The following is a 27,598-nucleotide window of genomic DNA, read 5'->3' on the forward strand; positions in this document are numbered from 1 at the left end:
GGTAGCAGTCGTGGCGGGGAGCCTCGACAACCCAATCACTGGACCAAAACCCTCTCAGTAGGGACATGGTTTGTCACCCCCCTGGGGGGGAAGGAGCTGGAGCTTATGCGTGAGGTTGAGAGATACTAGAGATAGTCGGGCTCACCTCCACACATAGTTTGGGCTCTGGAACCCAGCTCCTTAAAAGGGGCCTCCCCGATCTGAACCCGAATGGTGCTTTGTTGTTGGACTTCTTTGCTAGCCACGGTTTGTCCATAATGAACACCATGTTCAGGCATAAGGGTGTCCATCAGTGCACGTGGCACCAGGACACCCTAGGCCGGAGGTCAATGATCGACTTTGTTGTCGTTTCATCTGACCTTCGGCCGGATGCCTCGGACACTCGAGTGAAGAGAGGGGCTAAGCTGTCAACTGATCACCCCCTGGTGGTGAGTTTGGATGCGCTGGCGGAGGAGGAGGTTGGACAGACCGGGCAGACCCAAACGGATTGTGAGGGTCTGTTGGGAACGTCTGGCCGAGCCCTCTGTCAGGGACCTCTTCAACTCTCACCTCCGAGAGAACTTCTCTCAGATCCCGGGGGAGGCGGGGGACATTGAGTCCGAGTGGACCATGTTCTCTGCCTCCATTGTCGACGCGGCGGCTCGAAGTTGTGGACGCAAGGTCTCCGGTGCCTGTCGTGGTGGCAATCCTAGAACCCGGTGGTGGACAACGGAAGTAAAGGATGCCGTCAGACTGAAGGAGTCCTATCGGGCTATGATGGCCGGTGGGACTCCTGACGCAGTAGATGGGTACCGGCAGGCCAAGCAAGCCGCAGCTCGGGCAGTCCTGGACGCAAAAACCTGGTCTGGGAGGAGTTTGGTGAGGCCATGGAGGAAGACTTTCGGTCGGCCTCGAGGAAATTCTGGCGGACCGTTCAGCACCTCAGAAGGGGGAAGCAGTACTCTGCCGGCACCGTTTATGGTGTGGGTGGGGAGCTGTTGACCTCGACTGGGGACATCGTCGGAAGGTGGAAGGAATACTTTGAGGATGTCCTCAATCCAACTGACGTGCCTTCCATTGAGGAAGCAGACAGTGTGGACTCGGGGACGTGCTCATCCATCACCCAAGCCGAGGTCACTGAGGTAGTTCGTAAGCTCCTCAGTGGCAGGGCACCGGGGGTGGATGAGATTTGCACTGAGTACCTCAAGTCTTTGGATGTCGTAGGGCTGTCTTGGTTGACACGCCTCTGCGACATTGCATGGAGGAAGGGGACAGTACCGCTGGGGTGGCAAACCGGGATGGTGGTCCCTCTACTATAGGGGAATCACACTTCTCAGCCTCCCCGGGAAAGTCTACGCCAGGGTACTGGAGAGGAGAATACGGCCGATAGTTGAACCTCGGATTCAGGAGGAACAATGCGGTTTTCGTCCTGGTCATGAAACACTGGACCAGCTCTATACCATCCAAAGGGTGCTCGAGGGTTCATGGGAATTTGCCCAACCAGTCTACATGTGCTTTGTGGATCTGGAGAAGGCATTTGACCGTGTTCCTCGTGCCATTCTGTGGGGGGAGCTCAGTGAGTATGGGGTCCGGGGCCCTCTGTTAAAGGGGACATATTATGAAAAACAAGTTTTTTCTTGTTTTAACATATATAAAGTGGTCTCCCCTCACCCTGCCAAAACAGGAAAGATGAAATCCCATGAATTTCTGCAAGGTCTGTACCCCCGCCCTGTAGAATCTTCCAGTGGCATGTGACTTTCTACGGGCCGTTCTGAATCTGCGCCCGTCGTGACGTCACGACGGGCGCTCATTTCCATAGGTCAGCCTCCGCTGCTGAAACCACGCCCACAACTAACTTCGCCGGCTGGAGCTCCACCATTGTTTAGAAGCGGTGGCTGTTTCCACAGCGAGAGACAGTTAAAATGAGGTTTTGCATCGACATTCACCCTCATAAAAGGATCAGTTCCCACAGTACGGACCCGGCAACTGCACATGAGTCAGCGGTAAGTGACGTTATTTTTTTACGTTATTTATATTTGTATGATCTTTGCATGGGCAAGTATTTAGCTTATCTCCGGAGCACCGGAGCTGCTCACGGACCGGTCCGTCGAGGAGCCCCGGGCCCGGAGCTTCGAACCCGGGGGCTCCGGGGGAACTCCGGGCGCCGGCGGCTCTATTAGTACCGTAATACATTTTTCTTGTGTTTATGATTTCAGATCTTCCAAGCAATGCACCTGAAGCTGTTCAACGACACATTCAGAAGACGCACGGTCCTTCCTTGAGCCAGCAATAGTGCATACATTTTATTTATATATTTTAAGAATAAAGTTGCCATTTGTGAAAATTCAGTGTTGTGATTTCTTTACAGTTAACATGATTCATTTGTCTTGTAACATAAATGAAATGAGGAATCGGAGTAAATAACTGTGGTGTAACTGTTTAGAATTAAATTAAATCTTCCTGTGTGAAGACGAGGTGACTAAAGGCTGATTTATGGTTCCGCGTTACACCAATGCAGAGCCTACGGCGTAGGGTACGTGACGATTTAACGCAGAACCGTGGACACGCTTTGCTACGCAGCCGCTGCTCTTCTCCCCGGAGCGACGCTTTGTTTCCTCCCCTGCTACACGTCATTCAAGCAGCCAATCAGCACAGACCCTCATTATCATAGACACCCTCCCCTCAGAATGAAGCACAAAAAAAGGGGTTAGAAGCGGTAAAACTAGAGACATGGCCCACAGGCTGAATTTCTGATTTATGTAGAAAAAACAAGTTTTGATTGTTTTTAAGACATTCAAGGCCTGTTTAAAATATACATTAAATGTCATAATATGTCCCCTTTAAGGGCTGTCCGGTCTCTGTATGATCGGAGCAGGAGTTTGGTTCGCATTGCCGGCAGTAAGTCAGACTTGTTCCTGGTGCATGTTGGACGGCAGGGCTGCCCTTTGTCACCGATCCTGTTCATAATTTTTATGGACAGGATTTCTATGCGTAGCCAGGGGCCGGAGGGGATCCGGTTTGGGAACCTCAGGATTTCATCTCTGCTTTTTGCGGATGATGTTGTCCTGGCCTCTTCGGACCGGGACCTTCATGTGCTGGGGCGGTTTGGGGCCGAGTGCGACGCGGCAGGGATGAGAATCAGCACCTCCAAGACAGAGGCCATGGTTCTCCACCAGGAAAGGGTGGCGTGCCTTCTCCGGGTGGGTGGAGAAGTCCTGCCTCAGGTGGAGGAGTACTGTATCTCGGGATTTTGTTCACGAGTGAGGGAACGATGGAGCGTGAGATTGACAGACTGACGCAGTTATGCGGTCGATGTACTGGACCGTCGTGGTGAAGAGGGAGCTGAGTCGAAAGGCAAAGCTCTCGATTTACCGGTCAATCTACGCCCCCACCCTCACCTATGGTCATGAACTTTGGGTAGTGACCGAAAGGACAAGATCACGGATACAAGTGGCCGAGATAAATTTCCTCCGCAGGGTGGCTGGACGCTCCCTTAGAGATAGGGTGAGGAGTTCGGTCACCCGGAAGGAGCTCGGAGTCGAGCCGCTGCTCCTTCACATTGAGAGGAGTCAGCTGAGGTGGCTTGGGCATCTGTATCGGATGCCTCCTGGACGCCTCCCTAGGGAGGTGTTCCAGGCATGTCCCTCCTCCCTAGGGAGGTGTTCCAGGCATGTCCCTCCTCCCTAGGGAGGAGTTCCAGGCATCTCCCTCCAGGAGGAGACCCCGGGGAACACCCAGGACACCCTGGAGATACTTTGTCTCTCGGCTGGCCTGGGAACGCCTCAGACTTTGTTTTACCTGTATTTGCAAATTTCTTGTTAAGATGAGTGGTTTTTAATGGATAATTATCTTCATTATCATATTCAAACATACTGTATGTATTTGAGTGAGGAGACAGGGCGGAGTGTTCTGCTCCAGCATTTGCGCTCAATTCCACGCTGATTGTGGTGTTCAAAGAAACCTGCGTGGATTTGGGCGTACGCACAGTTTTGTACATCTGAATTTTTTTTTGCGTACGCAAGAATTCCACACACGGATTCACGTTAAAATCTATGCACTCTTTGTACATGAGGCCCCTGGTCTGAAACGACCCTTTGAAGCTAAAAGGTTGGTGAGTTGCACAATAAAATGGTATTTTAATTTTCTTACTGCTCAGTTTCCCGGCTTTTTATCTTTCTCATTTAAAAAACAAACAATCAACAAAGAAACTTAATGGTGTAATTGTAAAAATACCATACATATTTAAAATAGGAAAATTTTAATAGTGCAGGGTAACTTGTCTTCTGAAGAAGAGGAGGAATAAAAGAGCATTAAAGACTTGTGATTACATACCAGCTGTCGTATTTGGCGAGGCTGTTGTCGTTGGAATCGTTGTTGATGTCACTGGGGGGAAAAAAGTCAGCAATGTTGGTGTCAATAACAGATTTTATAGAGCACAAGTTTATGATGTAAAGTTGCATTTCGGAAAGCTGGCTTTTATTATTTTTAGATGTTTTCAGACACTAAGCTCTGCGACGTTCTCTCAGTAATGATGGCATTAATAAAAGCTGCTTATAGAACATAATACAGCACAATATTTTCAGTTGCATAAAACAAAATGATGATGCTACTGACATAATAAAACAGCTAAAGCGAAGCAGGTAAGACGAGAGTGCATCAAGGTAAATCTTTGCCCTGACGAAGGCCAGACAGGCCGAAACATGTTGGCAGCCGTCCTTTAATAAAGGCCTTTTATCTTTTTAATCTACCTCGTCTCGAGTGCCTGGATCTCTTGCTTCTATTTTTCCACAAGGTAAATTTAGTCTTTTCAAAATCACAGCGTGGTGTTTTTCTGGCGTTGATGATTGTGATGCAGCTTAAATACTATTAGATTCCAAAATTGGATTAAATGTTGGTTTTAATGAAGGCTAGGTACAGATTAAGGGCCAGCTTTATGACTTTTTTGTGTCTGGCACAAACTCCATCTTGCCATGAAAGCAGCACAAAGTAATTTTTTTAATTTGAAAATGGGAACAAGTGATGACAATCAGAGATAGCCAGTGGCAACCAGCTCCGTTTGTCATCATTTGTTAGTTTGTAATCGTCATTTAAACATTGACATTGAAATTTAACTTAAAAAAAGTAGTAATATTAGGCTCTATAAAATGTACTTTTAGAATACAATAGAAGCTTCATTATCACTGTATATCAATACAACAAACTTACAGAAGCAAACCAATATTATTTTATGTTCTTCTTGATAAATGCATAAATAAATAAAATGAAATCAGTAGAATGTCATATTGAGATTGCATACCAGCTGTGGTTGTAGGAGATGATGTTGTTGTGGTTGGGGAGACTGTTGTTGTTGTTGGCTCTGTTGGCGATGTCATCACAAAGAAAAAAATCTGCCACATTAGTATTCATAAAATCAGTTTGATCAAAATGACAGCAAGTGCTGAGAAAGCACTTTTGCACGTTTTTGTCCCTTCAGGATAGAAAGTAACTTAAATTTATCATCAGTATCCATGGTAACCTGATGCAGGTTTCCATTAGCAGAGGTGAGAGGTAGTTTCACGGGGAAACAGAAAGAAGTACATTCATCCCAGCTCCTTCAAGCTCCCTCTCTTGTCATCCCATTTATTAGGGCCGGAGCACTTACAGTGCGAAGGCCCTATTGTATCTGTAGGAATTTTCCTTTTCCTTTTCCTTATTTTTCTTCTTCCGACAAAATGAGTGCCTTTTTGCCCCCCTAAACGTGCCCCAAAAGTCACCAAATTTTACACGCAAGCCAGGCCTGGTGATAAATTTGATATTTAATGGTTTGCATTAATGGGTGTGACCTAATGGCTCAACAGCGCCCCCTAGAAAACTTTGTGAAAAGTCTCTTGGCTCCATGGCCGAAACTGAACAGGAAGTCGGCCATTTTGAATTAATCGTGTAATTTTGGCGAAATTTATGCCATTCCTTCGGGAGTTGTCTTTTAAAATAAAACTAAGATGTCACGGAAAGGTTGGTTGGTACGAACTGATGTGATTCAGCGATGATGAATAAAGTTTTTATTGAATGTTTAGGCAACTTTCAGAGTCTGATATTGAGTCGGCTACAGCTGCTGCAGGACTCCAGAAAGTGTTTCTCCGGTGATGGAGGCCGGGACCGAGGCCGGTTTCTCCTCCTGCGGATGCAATACTTGGAGTTACAGCGACTTTGCTCTTTATTTCTCACGTTTGCACCTCGATAATCCCGTTGGCACAAGTTGTCTTTATTTCTGCAGCAGAGGAATCAGATCGTGATGCTTCATGTTTTAAATATAAATGTATATCGTTCACATTGTTATACTTATGAGAGAGGTGATCGCAGACATCCACAATGTGTAAGACCCAATAAACGTGTACATTGGTCTTAATCCGTCAGTATATAATACGTGATATTAAAGCAGAACGAGGAGCCGTTTTTCATCCACCAACTTAAGTTCTGGTGTCTGTTCTTAAAATACAAACAAGAAAAGCAGAGTGTAATGATGCACTAACGCTGCCCATAAACATTCACAAACCCGTACGATCATAATAAAACCAAAACTCTTCACGGAACCTTCACAAAGCAACGAACAACATGAATGGTAATTTCATAATGCAAGGCAGCTGAAATCGGAAGAAATGTCCCCAAATAAATTATTTTTTCCAGGCCTCAACTTTTGACAGGAGTATCTCCAGCTCACAGCCGATGTTTTTTTAAATTTGTTTTACCTGTTTTTGCAAATTTCTTGTTAAGATGAGCGGTTTTTAATGGATAATTATCTTCATTATCATATTCAAACATACTGTATACTTGAGGAGACAGGGCGAAGTGTTCTGCTCCCGCATTTGCGCTCAATTCCACGCTGATTGTGGTGTTCAAAGAAACCTGCGTGGATTTGGGCGTACGCACAGTTTTGTACATCTGAATTTTTTTTTTGCGTACGCAAGAATTCCACACACGGATTCACGTTAAAATCTATGCACTCTTTGTACATGAGGCCCCTGGTCTGAAACGACCCTTTGTAGCTAAAATGTTGGTGAGTTGCACAATAAAATGGTATTTTCATTTTCTTACTGCTCAGTTTCCCGGCTGTTTATCTTTTTCATTTAAAAAACAAACAATCAACAAAAAACCATAATGGTGTAATTTTAAAAATACCATAAATATTCAGAATAGAAAAATAAAAAAGGTAATAGCAGGAAGTTACTATCAATTTCAGAGAAACATTCTGGAAACTGAGCTACCAGGTCTGTTTTTTTTTTACAGGAAAATTTTAACAGTGCAGGGTAACTTGTCTTTTGAAGAAGATGAGGAATCAAAGAGCATTAAAGACTTGTGATTACATACCAGCTGTCGTATTTGGCGAGGCTGTTGTCGTTGGAATCGTTGTTGATGTCACTGGGGGAAAAAAAGTCAGCAATGTTGGTGTCAATAACAGATTTTATAGAGCACAAGTTTATGATGTAAAGGTGCATTTCGGAAAGCTGGCTTTTATTATTTTTAGATGTTTTCAGACACTAAGCTCTGCGACGTTCTCTCAGTAATGATGGCATTAATAAAAGCTGCTTATAGAACATAATACAGCACAATATTTTCAGTTGCATAAAACAAAATGATGATGCTACTGACATAATAAAACAGCTAAAGCGAAGCAGGTAAGACGAGAGTGCATCAAGGTAAATCTTTGCCCTGACGAAGGCCAGACCGGCCAAAACATGTTGGCAGCCGTCCTTTAATAAAGGCCTTTTATCTTTTTAATCTACCTCGTCTCGAGTGCCTGGATCTCTTGCTTCTATTTTTCCACAAGGTAAATTTAGTCATTTAAAAATCAGAGCGTGGTGTTTTTCTGGCGTTGATGATTGTGATGCAGCTTAAATACTATTAGATTCCAAAATTGGATTAAATGTTGGTTTTAATGAAGGCTAGGTACAGATTAAGGGCCAGCTTTATGACTTTTTTGTGTCTGGCACAAACTCCATCTTGTCATTAAAGCAGCACAAAGGAGTTTTTTTATCTGAAAATGGGAACAAGTGATATGACAATCAGAGTTAGCCAGTGGCAACCAGCTCAGTTTGTCATCATTTGTTAGTTTGTAATCGTCATTTAAAACATTGACATTGAAATTTAACTTAAAAAAAAGTAGTAATATTAAGCTCTATAAAATGTACTTTTAGAATACAATAGAAGCTTCATTATCATTCTGTAACAATACAACAAACTTACAGAAGCAAACCAATATTATTTTATGTTCTTCTTGATAAATGCATAAATAAATAAAATGAAATCAGTAGAATGTCATATTGAGATTGCATACCAGCTTTGGTTGTAGGAGATGATGTTGTTGTGGTTGGGGAGACTGTTGTTGTTGTTGGCTCTGTTGCCGATGTCATCGCAAAGAAAAAAATCACATTAGTATTCATAAAATCAGTTTGATCAAAATGACAGCAAGTGCTGAGAAAGCATTTTTTTTCTTCCTTTTAACAGAGAATGTTTTTGTCCCTTCAGGATAGAAAGTAACTTAAATGTATCATCAGTATCCATGGTAACCTGATGCAGGTTTCCATTAGCAGAGGTGAGGGGTAGTTTCACGAGGAAACAGAAAGAAGTACATTCATCCCAGCTCCTTCAAGCTCCCTCTCTTGTCATCCCATTTATTTCTTATTTTTTCCCTTCTTCTTTGCCGTGTGCTTTTTTTTAAAACTTAGTGATGCTTGGTAAATGGTGAAAGTGTTGCAGTACAGCCAATGGGGCATTAGTTTACTAAGTCAGTGGATCCTACTGGCGACAAGGGTGGAAAGGATCAAGGAGGAGATCGAGCCTGTTACAGTTCCAGCCTCCTAGGTTTTACCTTGGCCCCTAACTGATGGATACCCGCCTCTAGCCTGACGTGGTCACTGAAAGGTGTTCTGCAATAGGTAGCATCCCAGGACAAGAGTCACAAATGCACAGGACAATTCACACGTGCGTAGGACAAGATAGACAAATGTATTTCTGATGCACACACAAATATCACCTGATTTACAAGCGTTCACATTTGTGTGTGACTTTTGAGACTCCCATGACTCCCCCCACAAATGTGTTTTTTTTATACACGGAAGGATCTGCAACCAATCAGATATCTTCCTTCGTTTCAGCCGATCATAAGAGCGCACCCCATGTGGGGTACGATTTACTCGTAAACCAATCAGATTAAAGGGGCAGATACACCTGCTGTTTGAGCCTGCGTTTGCGTCCGTTCGCTTGGAAAAGTGATTAAATATTTTGTAGGAGTTTAATAAACCAGCTGGTGGAATGAAGATGAATAAACAAGACAGCAACACGGGATGGAGAGGAGATCACTGCTCTGCTTTTCTTGTGTTGGACCACCGCTCATGTGAGGCTGTGATGATGAATTTGGGTGTGATTATGGACTCAGGGAAGGATTATGAATTCCTTGAGTGGGAGCACATTTCCAGGCGCTCGACCAGTAAAGCCAGACTTTGGCTTCTTCCTGAAGCCAAAGTTTTATGACCCCTGCGGCGGACCTCTTGGTCAGTTTATGACCCCCGCTGCATGGCTCCAGATCAAAGGAGGACAGCGAAAATCCCGGAGCCAGGACTAAGGTTTATGACACCTGGGGGGGTCGGACACTGTGCAGCACCACAAAACCAGCGGGGTTCCGCCCGGCACCGACCGCCACAAAGGGCCACTGGAGATCGTCAAGCGCTGGTAACAGGTTCGTCGGTCCTGCAACCCTGCCTGTGTTCTTTCCCTCAGAGTCGGACGGGGCGAGACGAAGTCCACCGGGTGCGCGCAGGAGCGCAAACGCACCACGAGCTTAACGCACCCACCCTCCTCCTCCTCCTCAACAGAACCGCTGCGCTCTCCGACCTGCTGCAAAGTAAGAGGCAATTAGCGTCTGGGCAGACTTAGTTTAAAGTTTATTTCGTTTGTTTTGATCCTGTTTATTGAGTTTATACATTGTGTGACGTATTGATTGTATTGTACGCGTGATCACGTGGGCTTTCACCGCTGAGTGGTTGGATCACGGCTCCCGATTGTATCTCGGAGCGGGTGGGGTTTACTCCCAATCCGAACCGAGTGGGAACCGCGAACGATCCGCCGAACGGCCGTTAGAGCTCACAAACCCCCCTTTCCTGACCACCCGGCTGCGTGTGATCATCCGCAGCCGGGCATCTGCGTGACACGTTGGAGATCCTGCAGGCACGCCGGTGCGACGTCCGAGCGCGGTCTACCGACCCGCTCCTCCGCCCCCCCCGTTTCCACTAAACCTGGTTGCGCGTCAGTTCCACGTGGTGTTCCACCGCTGTTTTATCCGTGGTCTGTTGCGTTTTCCGTCACATTTCTCCCACAGCAGTACAGCCGTGGTCCGCCTTCCGGGAGGCGTGTTCACGTAGCGCGATGTAGCACGCCCCTTCTGGCTACATGCTCACGTACCGCAGCGTGACCCGCCCCCAGACTGCGTGACGCGCAGCGTACGCTGCTCTGACGCATACACGCGCACACACACACACACACATACGCACACACACACCCACACACACCAGTCTCCACCCGGAGGATCAGAGGAGCCCCCCTTTTCATATGATTTCTTGTCTCTGTTTGTGTAATTGAACCATCAGAATTTATTCGAAGTGTTGTTTATCAACTGTTTGACACTAGTGTGAATAAATTTCTGATCGAAAGAAGTCGTCCCTGTTTATTCTACGCATATCTGCTGCCAAGGTTGGGTGACGGAGTGTGTGTTCGGATCTCACCCCTTCAATGATACTAGGCATAAACCTTAATTTCTGAGACTGATTTTCTGCTGTGAAAAGTTATCATTTCCCTGCTTAAGGAACAGGGTGGTGCCCCGAGGATTTTTTATCATTTTGATCATTCAATTTTATAAATAGTCGACTTTATTAATTATTTATAATTCTTGAATAAAATTAATAATAACCTTTGATAACTGGACAGCCAAGCTAACCTGTTGCACTACACTTGTGATCTCGTAAAGAAAACAGCACGCGATCGGAGATGGTTTGTCAGGCCGTTCAACCAGAGCCGTCGGGAGACTGGAGAGCTCGTTCACGCTGCCGATGCAGCAACTGATGATGAGAAACAGCAACGATATTTGAGCATTTACTCCGTTTCATTTGACGACTTGTTACATGGGATTGTCCCGCTGATTCAGCTCCAAACCAGACATGGCAAGTCAGAGACCGCAGCAGAGAGTTGGCTGTCATCCTGCGCTACCTGACAGGGACGAGCTGAAGCAGCCAGTTACGAGCTTGGAGCGTCCATGTCGTCAGGAGATTAGTTTACCGAATTATCTGGAGAAAAGTTGGTGTCGGTCAAGCGATGACTGAAGAACCTCAGTATCCAGCTCACATGTTTGATTGGTGGAGAAAACAACCCACCAGCATCATCACGGCTGCATCTTCCGACGAGCACGGACATAACGAGCACGACTCTATCTGCACCCAGGTTGATTTGCTGCCCACTGTTTTGACACGTATGTTGTTCTGTGCAGCGGCTATGTGGAACATAAATGTGAGGACAACAGCTGCTCAGCCTCCTTTCACAACAGTCCGCAAGTTTCCGACCTCCGATAACTGGTATCGGACCTGGACCGGCGCCACTAGCGGCCAGAGCGGGAACTGCAGGGCGCGTACACGTTTAGACGTGCCTGCCCACGCGTCAAATGAAGGGGGCGAATATACTTGCTGTTCAGAACGTGTAGAGTTAGAGTTAACAGGTTGTACATTGCATTCAAGGTCAATTTAAAAAAGCAAACTCTTTTAAAATATTTAAGCAGTATATCCATATAAAGAAAAAGAGACAGACTTGAGAAGCTCACAAAGACATTCATCTTTAATACAAACTGGACATTACCAGCTAGTGTTGTAGTCGGTGTTATTGTTGTTGTGGATACAATGTCTGTTGTCGTTGTCCCTGTAGAAAAATAAATTGATAAATTAGCAATGTTTGTATATTCTAATCTATATTTATAACTAAAAGTGTATTTTCAAGAGTACAGGTCTTATGGGGTGGAATATAAGATCTGTTGAGCTGTATTTCCATACCAGGACTCGGTGTTGGACACAGAGAGACACCTGTGGAGCAACAGTGGAGGTTAAATTAAAATTTGTCTGATGAGCAAAACTGAAAATCTTCCGCAGTTAGAATTACATGACCAACAAATTATGTTTTTGCTTCACTTTTTTGTGGAAAGCAATATGTGTTGGTATATTTCCTAAATAGTGAAACTTACTTGTGTTTGGTTGACAGATCTCTCCATTCGGAGGAAGTCCATTTATGCAGTCGCAGACTTGTCCGCTCGTGGCATTGCATGTGCCGTAGAGGTCGCACTTGTCACATGACCAAGCAAACTCATCCTCACACTGACACTGAAGTCCTCCAGTGGCGTTTGGATAGCACCCTTTAAAAGACATAAAAAAAGAAGTCACATGCTGTTATATTCAATTGTATTAAACAAGATAGGAAACGTGTTGGAATCAGCTGTTACCTGTGGTGAAGTTCAAGTTCACTACAGTTAAAGATTGTGAGATGTTCAAGGGGAAGGATAAACCTCCCAGGGTGTCTCTGAATCTGTCAAAGAAGTTTGACGGCACGCTCGAGACTGGGAAACGCAACTCAAGGACGATGCTGAACTCCACTGGATCTGTGGGGAACAACAGGAGAGAATCTATCGCACCATTCTGTCATCATCAAAAAAACAATAGGCCCAAGTTCCTCAGGCAACTGAGTTGGTTAAAGCTGCATGTCCCTGGAGGTACAATTCAACAAAAGTCAACGAGATTTAATGTTGCGTTTACAGATATTTGATCAACTATACAACTGTTTTATGATGTCATGTAAAGCCAGGTCTCAAACACTAACGCGGTCTTACCGTTTGGTGTTGTAGGAGGAGTTGTTGCTGCGGTTGTCACTGAAAAAAAAACAATATTTGTCATATCTTTGTTTTCAAAGAGAAAGTAAAACACTTTGAGTTCCATCACACGGCTTCATGTTTTGTAAAATAGTTCTAACAGCATCACAAATTCATAAAATATTCAAAGTACTTAGTGAAAAAAAAGGTCGGTCAAGCCTGCCATATGAATTTCCACACCGTGGAGGACACACATCGTTTTTCCGCAGCAAGCAAAGAAAAACCTATTTTTTCTCATACCAAGCAACCGGTTACTGAAATGTGATGGAGCAGGAAGTTTTCTTTCTTTTTAGTGAAAAAATGACACCATTGTTTCAGTGAAAACTCCTTTACTGTTTCCATTGGAACTAAAACATCATCAGTGAGCATGAGCACGTACAGTTCAAAAGCAGAAGCGTTTCAATGTTTGCCAAGGGGAACGACATCAGTTACGGCTTCAGACAAGCAGAGCCGGCCCAAGGCATAAGCGAACTAAACGGCTGCTGAGGGCCCCGTGGCCACTAGGGGGCCCCCAAGAGTTAAAAAAAATAATAAAAAAAAATAAAAGGATTTTTTATGTGTGAATGATGATTCATACATTATCAAAGGCATGTTATTGTAAAATAATACAAACACAAAAATTAATATTATTACATAAACAATATTATGTTAACAGACTAGAGTAGACTACTGCGTCTTGGCTCCAGAGCTCCACTGGTAATGTGTTCATTCAACTGTGCAACACGGCACTTCGCATCTGAGGAGTAGGTTGAAGGCCCACCATGTTGCAAAAACTGACTTTATTTGTTTATTCTATTTAAAGAAGAAACCTTGGTGTTATTTTCGATCAGGATTTGTCGTTTAAACCATATGTCAATCAGGTTTGTAAAATAGCCTTTTTCCATCTCCGTAATATTGCAAAGATTAGGAAAATCCTCTCGCAGAGTGATGCAGAAAAACTAGTTCATGCGTTTGTATCTTCTAGACTAGATTACTGTAATGTGTTGTTAGCAGGATGTCCAAGTAATTTGCTGAATAGGCTCCAGCTGATCCAAAATGCAGCAGCACGAGTACTGACAGGAATTAGCAGGAGAGACCACGTCTCTCCAGTGTTAGCGTCGCTCCATTGGTTACCCGTAAAATTCAGAATCCAATTTCAAATTTTATTACTTGCATATAAAGCCCAAAACGGCTTAGCTCCGCATTATTTGCAAGACCTGATAGTGCCTTATGTTCATGTCAGAGCTCTCCGTTCTCAGAGTGCAGGTTTACTCGTAGTTCCTAGAGTATCCAAATGTAGATTTGGAGGGCGGGCGTTCTGCTATCAGGCACCACTACTATGGAACCAACTTCCAATCTGGGTTAAGGAGGCTGACACCACCTCCACCTTTAAAACCAAACTTAAAACATTTCTGTTTAGTAAAGCCTATAGTTAGTGTTTAGTAAACCTCTAGCTGGTGTTGGTAAATCTCTAGGTAGTGTAAACTTTAGTGTGTCAGAGTCGCTCCTGTAGTTTCTTGTGCTGGCCCCCCCCTTCTCCTCCCTTTTCTCTCTTTTGTCCATGTTGCAGCATCCTTTGCCGGACACCGGAACCTGCAGTGTGGGAGTGAGGGGGGCAGGGTAACGGCCCCTTTTGGGCGGGGGAGAAGGTTCGTCCCTCAAGACTCCTCTCCCTGGCCCTGCCCCTTTTCAACCCTTCCCCGACCCTGCACCCCAACCTGGGACTTGATGATTGGGCCGGAGCTTCGGGAGCTGCGTGCTGGCCTGCGGTCCCCACCCCTGGTCATCCCGTTGCTGCTTCCACCTGCCTGCTGTGCTGTTGCCGTCCCTGACCCCCAGTCTGGCCCTCGGCAGGAGGGTCCCCCCTTACGTGCCTGTTCCTGCTCAAGGTTTCTTCCCTCCTAAAGGGGAGTTTTTCCTTGCCACTGTTTGGCTTAAGGTTTTTCTCCCACTAGGGGAGTTTTTACCTGCCATTGTTTATGTAATAACTGCTCGGGGGTCATGTTCTGGGTATGGGTCTCTGGAAAGTGTCTAGAGACAACTCTGTTGTATTAGACGCTATATAAATAAAATTGAATTGAATTGAATTGAATTAAAGGAGCATGAGGCTCCTTTAAAGAAATGAGACTCTCCAGCGCCACCCTTCACCACGACGGCTGTCGGGGGTACTGCAGCCAACAGTGAAGCCGGCATGGGAGAACGGGGAGAACGTGCATGCAGCGTCATGTGACGTCACATCCGCAGCCCAGCGCAGGAAATTCTGGCCCGGAATTGCAGCACATTTTGCAGCACACAGCCTGTTCAAGGCAACGGAGAGATACGCTAGAGGGCTCATTCTTTTTGATTTGGAACGCTTCATCTGACATTATTACTAGAAAACTTAAAACGTATACAAATTTTTTTCATGAATCCTGCCTCAATCCGGCCTCAAGCTCCTTTAATAATGTAAAAATAGTGTTTTTGTACATTTTAATTTATTCTTATATGGAGAACATATTGATGAGGTACTGTTTATCTAAGTTGAGTGATTTTAATTATAGTTCTAGTTTTACAGATATTTGATGAACTATACAACTGTTTTATGATGTCATGTAAAGCCAGGTCTCAAACGCTAACGCGGTCTTACCGTTTGGTGTTGTAGGAGGAGTTGTTGCTGCTGTTGTCACTGAAAAAAAAAAAAATATTTGTCATATCTTTGGTTTCAAAGACAAAGTAAAACACTTTGAGTTCCATCACACGGCTTCATGTTTTGTTGGAGGATACACATCGTTTTTCCGCCAAAAGCAAAGCAAAACCTAATTTTTCTGATACCAAGCAACCGGTTACAGAAATGCAATGGGGCAGGAAGTTTTCTTCCTTTTTAGTGAAAAAAAAAAGTGATACCATTGTTTTAGTGAAACCGTCAAACCGCAGAGCATGTAAAGGGTTTGTTACATGAACCTGCATCGTCCTCCAAAGGCTTCATTGTCTCATGATTGTGGAAAATAAAAAGCAGAATTGTAAATATTATAGCTTTTCATTTAAACAGAGGAACTAAAGCACAGAAAGGCATTTACAGAGAGCCCATATCCAGCATGTTTTAGATGTTGCCTTGTATCCACACACCTGATTCTGTCACAGTTTTGGTATTAAGTTCCTGTTTTATTTTGAAACCCTGTGTCCTTGTGCTTCAGTTCTGTCTTGACCTCCCTTGTTCCCGTCTGCCCTGATTGTTTGCACCTGTGTCTTGTCAAGCCTTCTCTGTATATCTTGTTTGGTCTTTCCCTTGTTTCCTGCCGGTCTGTACTGTTTCCACCCTCCTTCTCAGGTTTTTTTCTCCGGTGGTAATCTCTTGTGTTTTTGTAGATCCTGCTCAGCAGCGCTTTTGGTTAGTTTTTAGTTAATAAATCACATTTTTTGGAGCTCCTGCCTGTGCGTTTCTCCTCCAACCTCTCCCTGACAGATTCTAATTAAAGGTCGTCACGATTCAGGTCTGCACAAGTCAGGCTGGCGATTTTATGCTGCTATGAAACCATTGACGCTCCACATTCATAATCAATAATAAACAAGTGCCTTCCACAGCCAACAGAACATGTAGTATTATCAACAATAATTAATTTACACTCACGCCTCAAGCCGAAATTAAACAAATGGATGGAAGCAGTCTGTGAAAAGCTAAGCACTCCTTTACTGTTTCCATTGGAACAAAAACATCAGTGAGCGCGAGCACGTACAGTTCAAATGCAGAAGCGTTTCCCTGTTTGCCAAGGGGAACGACATCAGTTACGGCTTCAGACAAGCAATCATTGCTGCCCCGTTAATCTGGATATAAGGCCATTTCCAAACAGCTTTTAGTCTGTTACTCTGCCGTAAGCAAGATGTAAAAAACATCCAAAACAGCTGCCAGTTTTCTTAGAAGTACATGTTTCATCAAATTCATCCCAAAGTCAGACTGGGCAATGCTCAGCTCCAAAATCCCAACAACCAAAGTTCAGGACGCTATGATTGGATAAAGCTGTACAAGTGTCTCTCAGGCAAGAAGAAAATATCCAAAGGTTACGAAGCTGCACCTGAACAACAAAAGTGAAGATGGTCGGTGCTGTTGCAGAGCACACACGTAACAAACAGCATGATGATTTAGGCCTTTTACGTAGCCGGGGGACCTGGATATCTCACAGTCATTGAGTCAGCCACGCCTCTGCTTACCAAAGTACCCTCAAATCCTGAACCCCACTGAAATTTTCTGGCGGGGGGGTCCTAAATTAGTTGTACATAACAAATGCATGCAAACCTCAATGAATGAATGTTTCTTAGTTTCTCACAAATTGTTTCTGCTTCTGGCTTTGATTTGCTCAATAAAGAGTGACACCGAAAAATGCAGTGTTCCCCAGTCCAGGTTCCCCAAGAGTGCTGGAGCAGATGAAGGTCCAGAACATGCAGAGCAGCAGCCGCTGAGGACCTGGACTGGGATTAGCGCTGGGCGATATATCGAGATTTTAATATATATCGATATATTTTCAAACGCGATATGGTACGAGACAATATTGTTTATATCGATTTAAAAAAATAAATAAATAAATAGATAATTTTTTTTATGATTTTGATATAGCTTATTTTGTGACAAATTGACTTGAATGTTTTATTTGAGATTTGCACAAATGTTTTGTTATTTGCACAACTGTCAACCTCAGTGGAAAAGTCTGCTGTTACTGTCTACATTGTATTAATTGCACAGTGTATTTTAATTTAATTGTTATGCAGGAAAGGGATATTTGTTTTATTTTATTCAAGAAGCATTTTTATTCTATATATGCAGGCAGTTTATTTTTATTTCATTTGTTTTATACATTTTGATATTGTGCAGATCTCTGTTAATAAAGGAACCTGTGTGACATTTGGCACGAGGCATTGTATTAAAACTGACTGTTTTTTTAAGGGTTTGCCTCAGAAAAAATGAAGCTAACAGAGATGCTATGCTATAATGCTTTGGGGGAAACCCTAATTATGGCACAGAAAAAATATCGATATATATCAAGTATCGGCATTCAGCTAGAAAATATCGAGATATGACTTTTGGTCCATATCGCCCAGCCCTAACTGGGATGCACCAGATAAATGTACTTCTTCACACGCTATAAAATCATATTTTCAGTTCGGGGCTTCCACCTGCTTGGCTGATATTTGACTGGCAGTACTGGTCATCTGCAGGAAGACCATTAATGCATCCACACGTGTTCCCCGTGATGGCATCACAGGCTCCGTGGCTGATGCAGCTGTTATAGGACCAGGCGAAGCTCTCCTCACATGTGCACTGGTACTTGGTCTCATTTGGGGAACACACTGAGGGTTTTGAAAACCACAGAGAACATTAATTAATGACATGTTTGCAGTTACCGTGGTTGATCTCGGGTCTACTGCGGAGCGTCAAAATCTAAAAACCGCATACCTGTTGTGGTGTCAATGCTGCTTATTTCAATAGTGCTGTTGTTGATCGTGAAGGGAAAGGCGAGCGTGTTCAGAGCCAGTCGGAGATTCTCCAGGTCAGAGATGTTCAGGACAACTTGTATTTCATACTCAGTCACATTTAAGGAAGCTAAAGAGGAAATGGACACAAGCAGACTGAATCAGTCTTGAGTAGATAATATAGAAAAGTACAGGTTTAGTTGGGGAGACCCTTGTGCAGCGACTCACCTTGTCTTTTGTCTCGGAGATGAACACTGGATGTTCTTGTTTCCATAAATTCCTGGAAATCCTGGGAAACCCAATAGATTAGTACAACTGTGTCATCTGTCTACACAGGACAATAACGTCTTATAACCAGTACTCGAGTTGTAAAAAGAAATCCGGGGGGATGGTGGATCTTATCATATGGGGACAGATAGTTTGTGCTGATTACAAATAATATAATATATTACAAATAATAGAACTGACCAAAACATCTGCAGAAATACTGCAGGAATGACATAGCAGCAGTTAAATGCAGCCTTCTGTAAGCTTTAAATATCCACTGGGCTCACATCAAATACATCAAAACACAAAAATAAAAACAGTTTTCTGAACTTATCAATATGACTCTGTCCTTCACAGGATAAGTAAAATGGATCACTGCAAAAACTCAAAATCTTAACAAGAATATTTGTCTTATTTCTAGTTAAAATGTCTCATTTTAGTAAAAAAAAATCTCATTACACTTAAAACAAGACTCATCACTGGAAAAAACAACAATTTTCACCTGTTTCAAGAAGATTTTCACTTCAAATAAGTAGAAAAATCTGCATGTGGAACAAGATTTTATTGCTTGTAATAAGAAGATAAATCTTGTCCCACTGGCATTTTCCTACTTATTTCAAGTGAAAATGTATTTGAAACAGGTGAAAATTGTCAAATAAGTTATTTTTCTGGTGTTATTTTTCTGGTGATGACTCTAAATGTTGAAATAGCAGTAAAACCACATTCATTGATGAAATGACATAAGGGATGGAAAGGGGGGATGGCAGTTTTACAGTTGGGATGTTTTTGACCGTTTTTATTTCAGGGGGGATGCCATCCCCCCTCATCCCCCCTCAACTCGAGTACTGCTTATTAGTGATGATCCAGAGCAGTGTGATAATATTTACGAGTATTGTTCATGCCATGTGCCCAAATCACATCACCTTTAGTTTTTACCTTAAAGATGTTGGTCAGAGACTGTCCGACTCGCTGATCCTGCAGACTGAAGCATAAAGCCAGAAGAACCGCAGCAAACTGCACCGCCTTGGGTAACGTCATCCCAACTGGAGAGAATTCAATAAATGTCAAAATACAGTCATGTATTGTATTAGCATTTTAAAAGACAGCATTGTTGTTAAAGGCGTTACATAAGGCTGTACAAGCTGACCCTCATTGTTTAAAAATCTACCAGGAAGCTTGCACTTAAGTTATCACATTACTAGTTAGTGGTGTGAAGACTTGTACGTCGTGTTTTAAGACAGATTGAATCAGTAACAGCCGGCCAACGATGCTCCATCCATGTCGGAGGAAGTAACAGCTGACAGGTTCTTCTTTGTTTACTGTATCGAGTAACTCATCATTGATTACGGATATGGAAAGGTCGGAAGAAATCAGGTTACAAAGCAGAAGCTTAATGGTTAGATTTTCAAAGAAAAAGTTCCTTATTGTCTTCTGAAAGGGTGGGATGAGAAGAACAAACGTGAAGCATAAACACTCTGTTGACTGTGTCTTGTAGCTGATTAAAGCTTGTTTTGAGACTCATCTTTATCATCTTTATTCAGGCTATTTAAGCAGGTTACATCCTGGACAGGTTGCCAGTTCGACCACAAGGCTCGAGGCCAACAATATACCGCAAACTTTCTGAATGATTGAGCTTTACTTCCTTGCTTTCTCTGTCCTTTCAGTTTGCTAAGCTAAGAGTGGTTCCACCTGCATAATTAGGCTCCTGACTTTTTTCTTCGTTTTAAGTCTTCATTAGCAACAGGTTTAGAGTAAGTAAGTAAGACTTTAATTCTATAATACATTTAATACAAGACTTACAGTTCAAAGTGCTTTACGCCAAATCAAAACAAGCAGAGGAGCAATATATGGAGTAAGAACAATAAAAAAAGTATATAAGTAAATTGAAAGTAAAAATCCTTCTGTAAAAAGAAGATGCATAAAATAAGTAATAGGATAAAAACAGGCAAGATAAAATTAATGAAATACTTTTTTGAAAAAATAGTTTTTAAAATCCCTTTTGAATGGAAAGAAATGACATAATTTCAGTAAAAATGGGAAACATTGACAGATTATAGAGCACAGCAAGAGGGCACCACCATCACCACGGGACAGTAAGGACATTGATATGAGAATAATTGCTTTGTGAAGTATGTAAAATCTGACACTGTAATTGTCAACGGAATTTTCATTAAAAACAAAGATGCCTTTTGAAAGTGTCTAGCATTACAGGCTGCATAAAATGGCTCATCAGTGAGTCACCAGTAATATCTTCCTCATGAGGGTGACCACAACCGTTACATCAGACATCAGTTTCGCCAGACCCAAAGGAATTATTGTTCATTTAAGAAGACAGACCATCTCCCATGGCTACATGAACAGAGCTCAGGTGGAGCAGGACGATCAGCAAAACTCTTTCACAGAAATGTAATCTACTTGCATACAAGCCATGTACACATAAAATTAATAGAAAAATTGCAAAGACATGTTCAAATCATCTGAATATGTGCTCATTTTGATCTCTTGAGACAGGAAGGGTTGCATCGAGGCATCGAGGCCAACAAACCTGGAAGTGTTTGGATGCTGAGGAGCGCTGAAGCTCCAGTTTCAAGACGTTTTTCCTCCACAAACAGGACTTTAGGTGCTCAACAATGCAGACAAACAAACAAGCCAACTCAGTTCTCACACTCGCTACTGCAGACATTTCGAGTCAACAATCAGCTGCGCGGGAAAGTTGCTGGTCTGTAAGGTGAAATCCCATTACCCACAAAAAGCCAGATAGGCACGAGGAACCAAGAAAACTAAAACAGAAGGAATCCAGTCTGGTAACTTTCTCAATGCAGAGCAACATTGCTAACTTTTAATTTCATTTTTTCCTCTTACTGCTGAACCATGTCTTTGCGGCAGTTACTGTATGTGACTTGGCTCAATTTCTTTTCTGAAAGTCTGAATTCAGGCCACATGACTGAAAAGTTAGGATACTTTCTTTTTGCAGGAAGGATAAACTGTTGTTATGACTTTGAAGGGGTGGGGATGGAGACCTCCAGCACCTTTACTCAAGAGACAAACTTTGCACAGGACATCAGCTAAGACAGAGACCTGGGGCCGGATTCACCAATATGTTCTTAAGAACGATCTTAAGAAATGTCTTAAGATCTAAAATTAAGAAGTTCATAAGAAAGTTCTTAAGTGCAATTCCTCAATATTTTCTTAAAGGTATTGTGACATGAAAAACACATTTTTTTTGATTTTTTGTGTTTTGTTGGGTGTCTTGACATCAATTACACCCAAAAAACAACGAACTTTTAACATTCAGTGTATTGTGTGCTTTCTGGGATTTTCCGCATAACTGTGCAAAAACGGCGCACCTGGTTTGGTGGCGGATCGTTACGTAACGATCCGCTAAATCACCGCCCCCTCCACCCAGCTCCCTGTCTCCTCTCCTCTCCAGCGCACCATAAAGGCCGATTTATGGTTCCGCGTTACACCGACGCAGAGCCTACGGCGTAGGGTTACGGGGCGACGCGCACCGTACGCTGAACCCTACGGCGTAGGCTCTGCGTCGATTTAACGCGGAACCATAAATCAGGCTTAACACGGAGCTGTTTTAGAGCCTCTTTTGTTCTAATCACCGGAGGAAAACTGCTAAGAAGACCCGCGGCCACTGACTGGACTTAAGATAAGGGGACACTTTATTTACATGCCTTTATTTTTGTGATTGTTTGCTGTGGACTGTCTGCTTCGCCCTGCTGCTTTTCCGTGCATGCTTCGGCTGTCGCTCCCGGCTTAACTCTCCGACGCCGCTGTGAGTGTATTGCTCGTGGGGAGCTGCGGTCCCGGTCCTCTGGTCCCGGTTGGACTTCATCCCCGGGCTGTAGTCGCCCTGTCTGGGCTGTGTGTCGGTGTTTGTGGTTTGGTGTGCGCGCGTGTGTGTGGAGACGCTGGCAGAAGTGTGTAGCGGTTGGTTGGAGGAGGTTGGGAGGAGGAGCGGCGCAATGATTGACAGGAAAGGGGGAAAAGGACCCGTTTTTCACGGCGCAAAAAAAACACTGTCATAAAAAGGACAGAATGGAGTACTAGAGTGAAGTTTTTCTTGTTACACTCTTTTAGACACATTTGAGGGATGTTGGCCAAGACTTTTAATAGTGTTAAAAGCATGTTAAAAATGATGTCACAATACCTTTAAGAACCGTCTTAAGAACTGTCATTTATTATGAATTTCTTATTTGTCCTACTTAAGAACGTCTTAAAATATGTCATTGCACGCGCCAACAAACAACATACAGTATATACAGGTAGTTTGCGTCTTAACCGTCAGTCACTCACTAAACATGGAGAAGGAAAAAAAGAGACGCAGGAACTTTTCAAGGTTATGGTGGATGAGATTAATGTGCGAAAAAAAATACTATTGGGGAAAATTAATAATAATTAAAGCTGCAAGCAGCGATGAACGGGCCCTCGCACTCACGTCCACCGCCCCCCATAAGCATATCAGAAATGACAACACCCACGACTCTCTATGTCAAAGCCTTAAAAAGTTATAGCAGAAAATAGGGACAACCAATCAGAAGAAGGGGCGGGGCTAATTCAGGCCAATGAAGGTCAAGGACTCCATAAAGAATCTGATGACACAACCCACGACTCTCTATGTCAAACCATTCGAAAGTTATAGCAGAAAATCGGGACAACCAATCAGAAGAAGGGGCGGGGCTAATTAAGGCCAACGAAGCTTAAGGACTCATTACAGAGTCCCATGACACCACCCACAACTCTCTATGTCAAACCATTCAAAAGTTATGGCAGAGAAAAGTATTCTAGGGGGCGCTGTTGAACCGTTAGCCACGCCCATTAATGCAAACCATGAAATATCAAATTTATCGCCAAATCTGGCTTGCATGCAAAATTTGGTGACTTTTGGAGAACTATCAAATATGGACCAATCACATGAAGGGGGGGTGCGCCTTTTGGCGTCTAGCGTCGCCACAGTAACACTTTTGAAAGAGAAAAGTAATGCGTGTAGTCGCAGGATGGAGACGCACATTTTGATGTATAACACATCTGGGTTCACGATACGGTTCGGGCTGAATTAACTCTCGAAGGAATGGCATATATTGCTCCAAAATTACCCAATTAATTCAGAATGTTCAAAATGGCCAACTTCCTGTTCGGTTTCGGCCATGGCGCCAAGAGACTTTTCTTTTAGTTGCGACATGATACAGGAGTGTAGCAATTTTCGTTCATGTACATCAAACCGTATTATGGGGCTTGAGGCGCAAAGTTTTTTCTGTCTGAACCAACCAGATGAAGGGTGGGCGCGCCTTTTGGCGTCTAGCGTCGCCACGGTAACGCTTTTGAAAGAGAAAAGTAATGCGTGTGGTCGCAGGATGGAGACGCACATTTTGATGTATAACACACCTGGGTGCACGTTACGGTTCGGGCTGAATTAACTGCCGAAGGAATGGCATAAATTGCGCCAAAGTGACACGATTAATTCAAAATGGCCGACTTCCTGTTCGGTTTCGGGCATGACGCCAAGAGACTTTTCTTTAAGTTGTCCCATGATACAGGTGTGTACCGATTTTCGTGCATGTACATCAAACCGTATTGTGGGGCTTGAGGCACAAAGTTTTCAAGGGGGCGCTATTGAGCCATTTTACCACGCCCATTAATGCAAACCATTAAATATCAAATTTTTCGCCAGGCCTGACTTGGGTGCAAAATTTGGTGACTTTTTGGGCATGTTAAGGGGGGCAAAAAGGCCATCACTTTGTCAGAAGAAAAAAAAAAATAATAATTAAAGCTGCAAGCAGCGATGAACGGGCCCTCGCACTCACGGCCACCGCCCCCCATAAGTATCAGAAATGACACCACCCACGACTTCCTATGTCAAACCATTGAAAAGTTATAGCAGAAAAAAGGGACAACCAATCAGAAGAAGGGGCGGGGCTAATTCAGGCCAATGAAGGTCAAGGACTCCATACAGAGTCTGATGACACCACCCACGACTCTCCATGTCAAACCATTCAAAAGTTATAGCAGGAAATAGGGACAACCAATCAAAAGAAGGGGCGGGGCTAATTTTCACCAATTATGGTCAAGGACTCAATACCGAGTCCCATGACACCACCCATGACTCTTTATGTCAAACCATTCAAAAGTTATGGCAGAGAAAAGTTTTCCGGGGGGTGCTGTTGAGCCATTTTGCCACGCCCATTAATGCAAACCATGAAATATCAAATTTATCACCAGGCCTGGCTTGCGTGCAAAATTTGGTGACTTTTGGAGAACTATCAAATATGGACCAATCAGATTAAGGGGGCACGCTTTTTGGCGTCTAGCATCGCCACGGTAACACTTTTGAAAGAGAAAAGTAATGCGCGTAGTCGCAAGATGGAGACGCACATTTTAAGGTATAAGTCACCTGGATGCACGTTACGGTTCGGGCCGTATTAATTGCCGAAGGAATGGCATTAATTGCGCCAAAATTACACAATTAATTCAAAATGGCCGACTTCCTGTTCAATTTCGGCCATGGCGCCAAGAGACTTTTCTTTAAGTTGCGACATGATACAGGTGTGTACCGATTTTCGTTCATGTACGTCAAACCGTATTATGGGGCTTGAGGCTCAAAGTTTTTTCCCTCTGAACCAATCAGATGAAGGGTGGGCGCACTTTTTGGTGTCTAGCGTTGCCGCGGTAACGCTTTTAAATGAGAAAAGTAATGTGCGTCGTTGCAGGACAGGGACGCACATATTGATGTAGAAAAAAAAAAATTGCTGACAAAAAAGTGTGGATACTGCGGGAATCGAACTCTGATCTCTTACTCCAAAGACGGGAACACTCTGGCTGAGCTAAGACTCAGCTTGTCATTTCTATTTGACCTACTGACTTATGACAGACCAACATATCGATATTTAGTAATGTAAGTCTGGAGCTGTTTTTTCTAATTTTTTTAAATATTTGTAAGTTATAAATATTAGTAAAACCCTACTATTTTAATTATTACTTTTTCTGTAACCATTCTGCCAAGGTTGTAACCGGGCTGAGCGGGGAATATTTCTGACGTCACCACATTACAGGGAGCTGATTGGTCGGGGGGCGGGGCCGTCATCACCCTACTCGCCACCGATTGGTCGGGGGGCGGGGCCGTCATCACCCTACTCGCCACTGATTGGTCGGGGGGCGGGGCCGTCATCACCCTACTCGCCACCGATTGGTCGGGGGGCGGGGCCGTCATCACCCTACTCGCCACCGATTGGTCGGGGGGCGGGGCCGGCAGACGTTTGAATCAGGAAGCGGGAGTCAGCGCGAGAGCGACTGGCGGCTCGTGGCGATTTTATTATAAAAAAGGGACAACCAATCAGAAGAAGGGGCGGGGCTAATTCAGGCCAAAGAAGCTCAAGGACTCATTGCAGAGTCCCTTGACACCACCTACGACTTCCTATGTCAAACCATTCCAAAGTTATAGCAGAAAATCGGGACAACCAATCAGAAGAAGGGGCGGGGCTAATTAAGCCCAACGAAGCTTAAGAACTCATTACAGAGTCCCATGACACCAACCACGACTTCCTATGTCAAACCATTCAAAAGTTATGGCAGATAAAAGTATTCTAGGGGGCGCTGTTGAGCCGTTAGGCCACGCCCATTAATGCAAACCATGAAATATCAAAGTTATCACCAAGTCTGGCTTGCATGCAAAATTTGGTGACTTTTGGAGAACTATCAAATATGGACCAATCACATGAAGGGGGGGCGCGCCTTTTGGCGTCTAGCGTCGCCACGGTAACACTTTTGAAAGAGAAAAGTAATGCGTGGTGTCGCAGGATGTAGACGCACATTTTGATGTATAACACACCTGGGTGCACGTTACGGTTCGGGCTGAATTAACTGCCGAAGGAATGGCATAAATTTCGCCAAAATGACACAATTTATTCAAAATGGCCGACATCCTGTTCGGTTTCGGCCATGGCTCCAAGAGACTTTTCTTTAAGTTGTGCCATGATACAGGTGTGTAGCGATTTTCGTGCATGTACGTCAAACCGTATTGTGGGGCTTGAGGCACAAAGTTTTCCGGGGGGCGCTGTTGAGCCATTTTGCCACGCCCATTAATGCAAACCATGAAATATCAAATTTATCGCCAGGCCTGGCTTGCATGCCAAATTTGGTGCCTTTTGGGGAACTATCAAATATGGACCAATCAGATGAAGGGGGGGTGCGCTTGTTGGCGTCTAGCGTCGACACGGTAACACTTTTCAAAGAGAAAAGTAATGCGTGTAGTCGCAGGATGGAGACGCACATTTTGATGTATAACACATCTGGGTTCACAATACGGTTCGGGCTGAATTAATTCTCGAAGGAATGGCATATATTGCTCCAAAATTACGCAATTAATTCAGAATGTTCAAAATGGCCGACTTCCTGTTCGGTTTCGGCCATGGCGCCAAGAGACTTTTCTTTTAGTTGCGACATGATACAGGAGTGTACCGATTTTCGTTCAGGTACGTCAAACCGTATTATGGGGCTTGAGGCTCAAAGTTTTTTCTGTCTGAAGCAACGAGATGAGGGGTGGGCGCGCTTTTTGGCGTCTAGCGTCGCCACGGTAACGCTTTTGAAAGAGAAAAGTAATGCGTGTGGTCGCAGGAGGGAGACGCACATTTTGATGTATAACACACCTGGGGGCACGTTACGGTTCGGGCTGAATTAACTTTCGAAGGAATGGCATAAATTTCGCCAAAATGACACGATTAATTCAAAATGGCCGACTTCCTGTTCGGTTTCGGCCATGTCGCCAAGAGACTTTTGTTTAAGTTGTCCCATGATACAGGTGTGTACCGATTTTCGTGCATGTACGTCAAACCGTATCGTGGGGCTTGAGGCACAAAGTTTTCAAGGGGGCGCTGTTGAGCCATTTTACCACGCCCATTAATGCAAACAATTAAATATCAAATTTTTCGCCAGGCCTGACTTGGGTGCAAAATTTGGTGACTTTTTGGGCATGTTAAGGGGGGCAAAAGGGCCATC

The 27,598-nt window shown here is 43.9% G+C and overlaps 1 protein-coding gene and 1 long non-coding RNA gene across 3 annotated transcripts in view; one reads left to right on the top strand and one right to left on the bottom strand.

Annotated features, from left to right (window-relative positions):
- The window catches only part of LOC133464539 (adhesion G protein-coupled receptor F5-like), a 54,889-nt gene that overhangs the window by 15,790 nt on the left and 11,501 nt on the right, over positions 1–27,598 (bottom strand). Inside the window, exons 2-15 of one of the 2 annotated variants that reach the window (XM_061746580.1) lie at positions 19,535–19,641; positions 18,560–18,620; positions 18,315–18,461; positions 18,035–18,208; positions 15,516–15,554; positions 12,872–12,910; positions 12,488–12,643; positions 12,233–12,400; positions 12,045–12,074; positions 11,854–11,913; positions 8,291–8,350; positions 7,324–7,374; positions 5,276–5,335; positions 4,312–4,362 (exon numbers count right to left, since the gene is read on the bottom strand). In XM_061746580.1, the coding sequence (XP_061602564.1) occupies positions 4,312–4,362; positions 5,276–5,335; positions 7,324–7,374; positions 8,291–8,350; positions 11,854–11,913; positions 12,045–12,074; positions 12,233–12,400; positions 12,488–12,643; positions 12,872–12,910; positions 15,516–15,554; positions 18,035–18,208; positions 18,315–18,461; positions 18,560–18,620; positions 19,535–19,636 (1,198 nt within the window). In that variant the 5' untranslated portion in view covers positions 19,637–19,641. The remainder of the gene's footprint in view (positions 1–4,311; positions 4,363–5,275; positions 5,336–7,323; positions 7,375–8,290; positions 8,351–11,853; positions 11,914–12,044; positions 12,075–12,232; positions 12,401–12,487; positions 12,644–12,871; positions 12,911–15,515; positions 15,555–18,034; positions 18,209–18,314; positions 18,462–18,559; positions 18,621–19,534; positions 19,642–27,598) is intronic. The other variant, XM_061746581.1, reaches the window with a different exon arrangement.
- On the top strand, positions 1,892–2,323 carry LOC133418592 (uncharacterized). The gene is made up of 2 exons (XR_009770466.1): positions 1,892–1,982; positions 2,196–2,323. It is a non-coding gene; the product is annotated as an uncharacterized LOC133418592 (long non-coding RNA).

Source organism: Cololabis saira, chromosome 18, assembly GCF_033807715.1.
Source record: "Cololabis saira isolate AMF1-May2022 chromosome 18, fColSai1.1, whole genome shotgun sequence".
Lineage (NCBI taxonomy): Eukaryota > Metazoa > Chordata > Actinopteri > Beloniformes > Belonidae > Cololabis > Cololabis saira.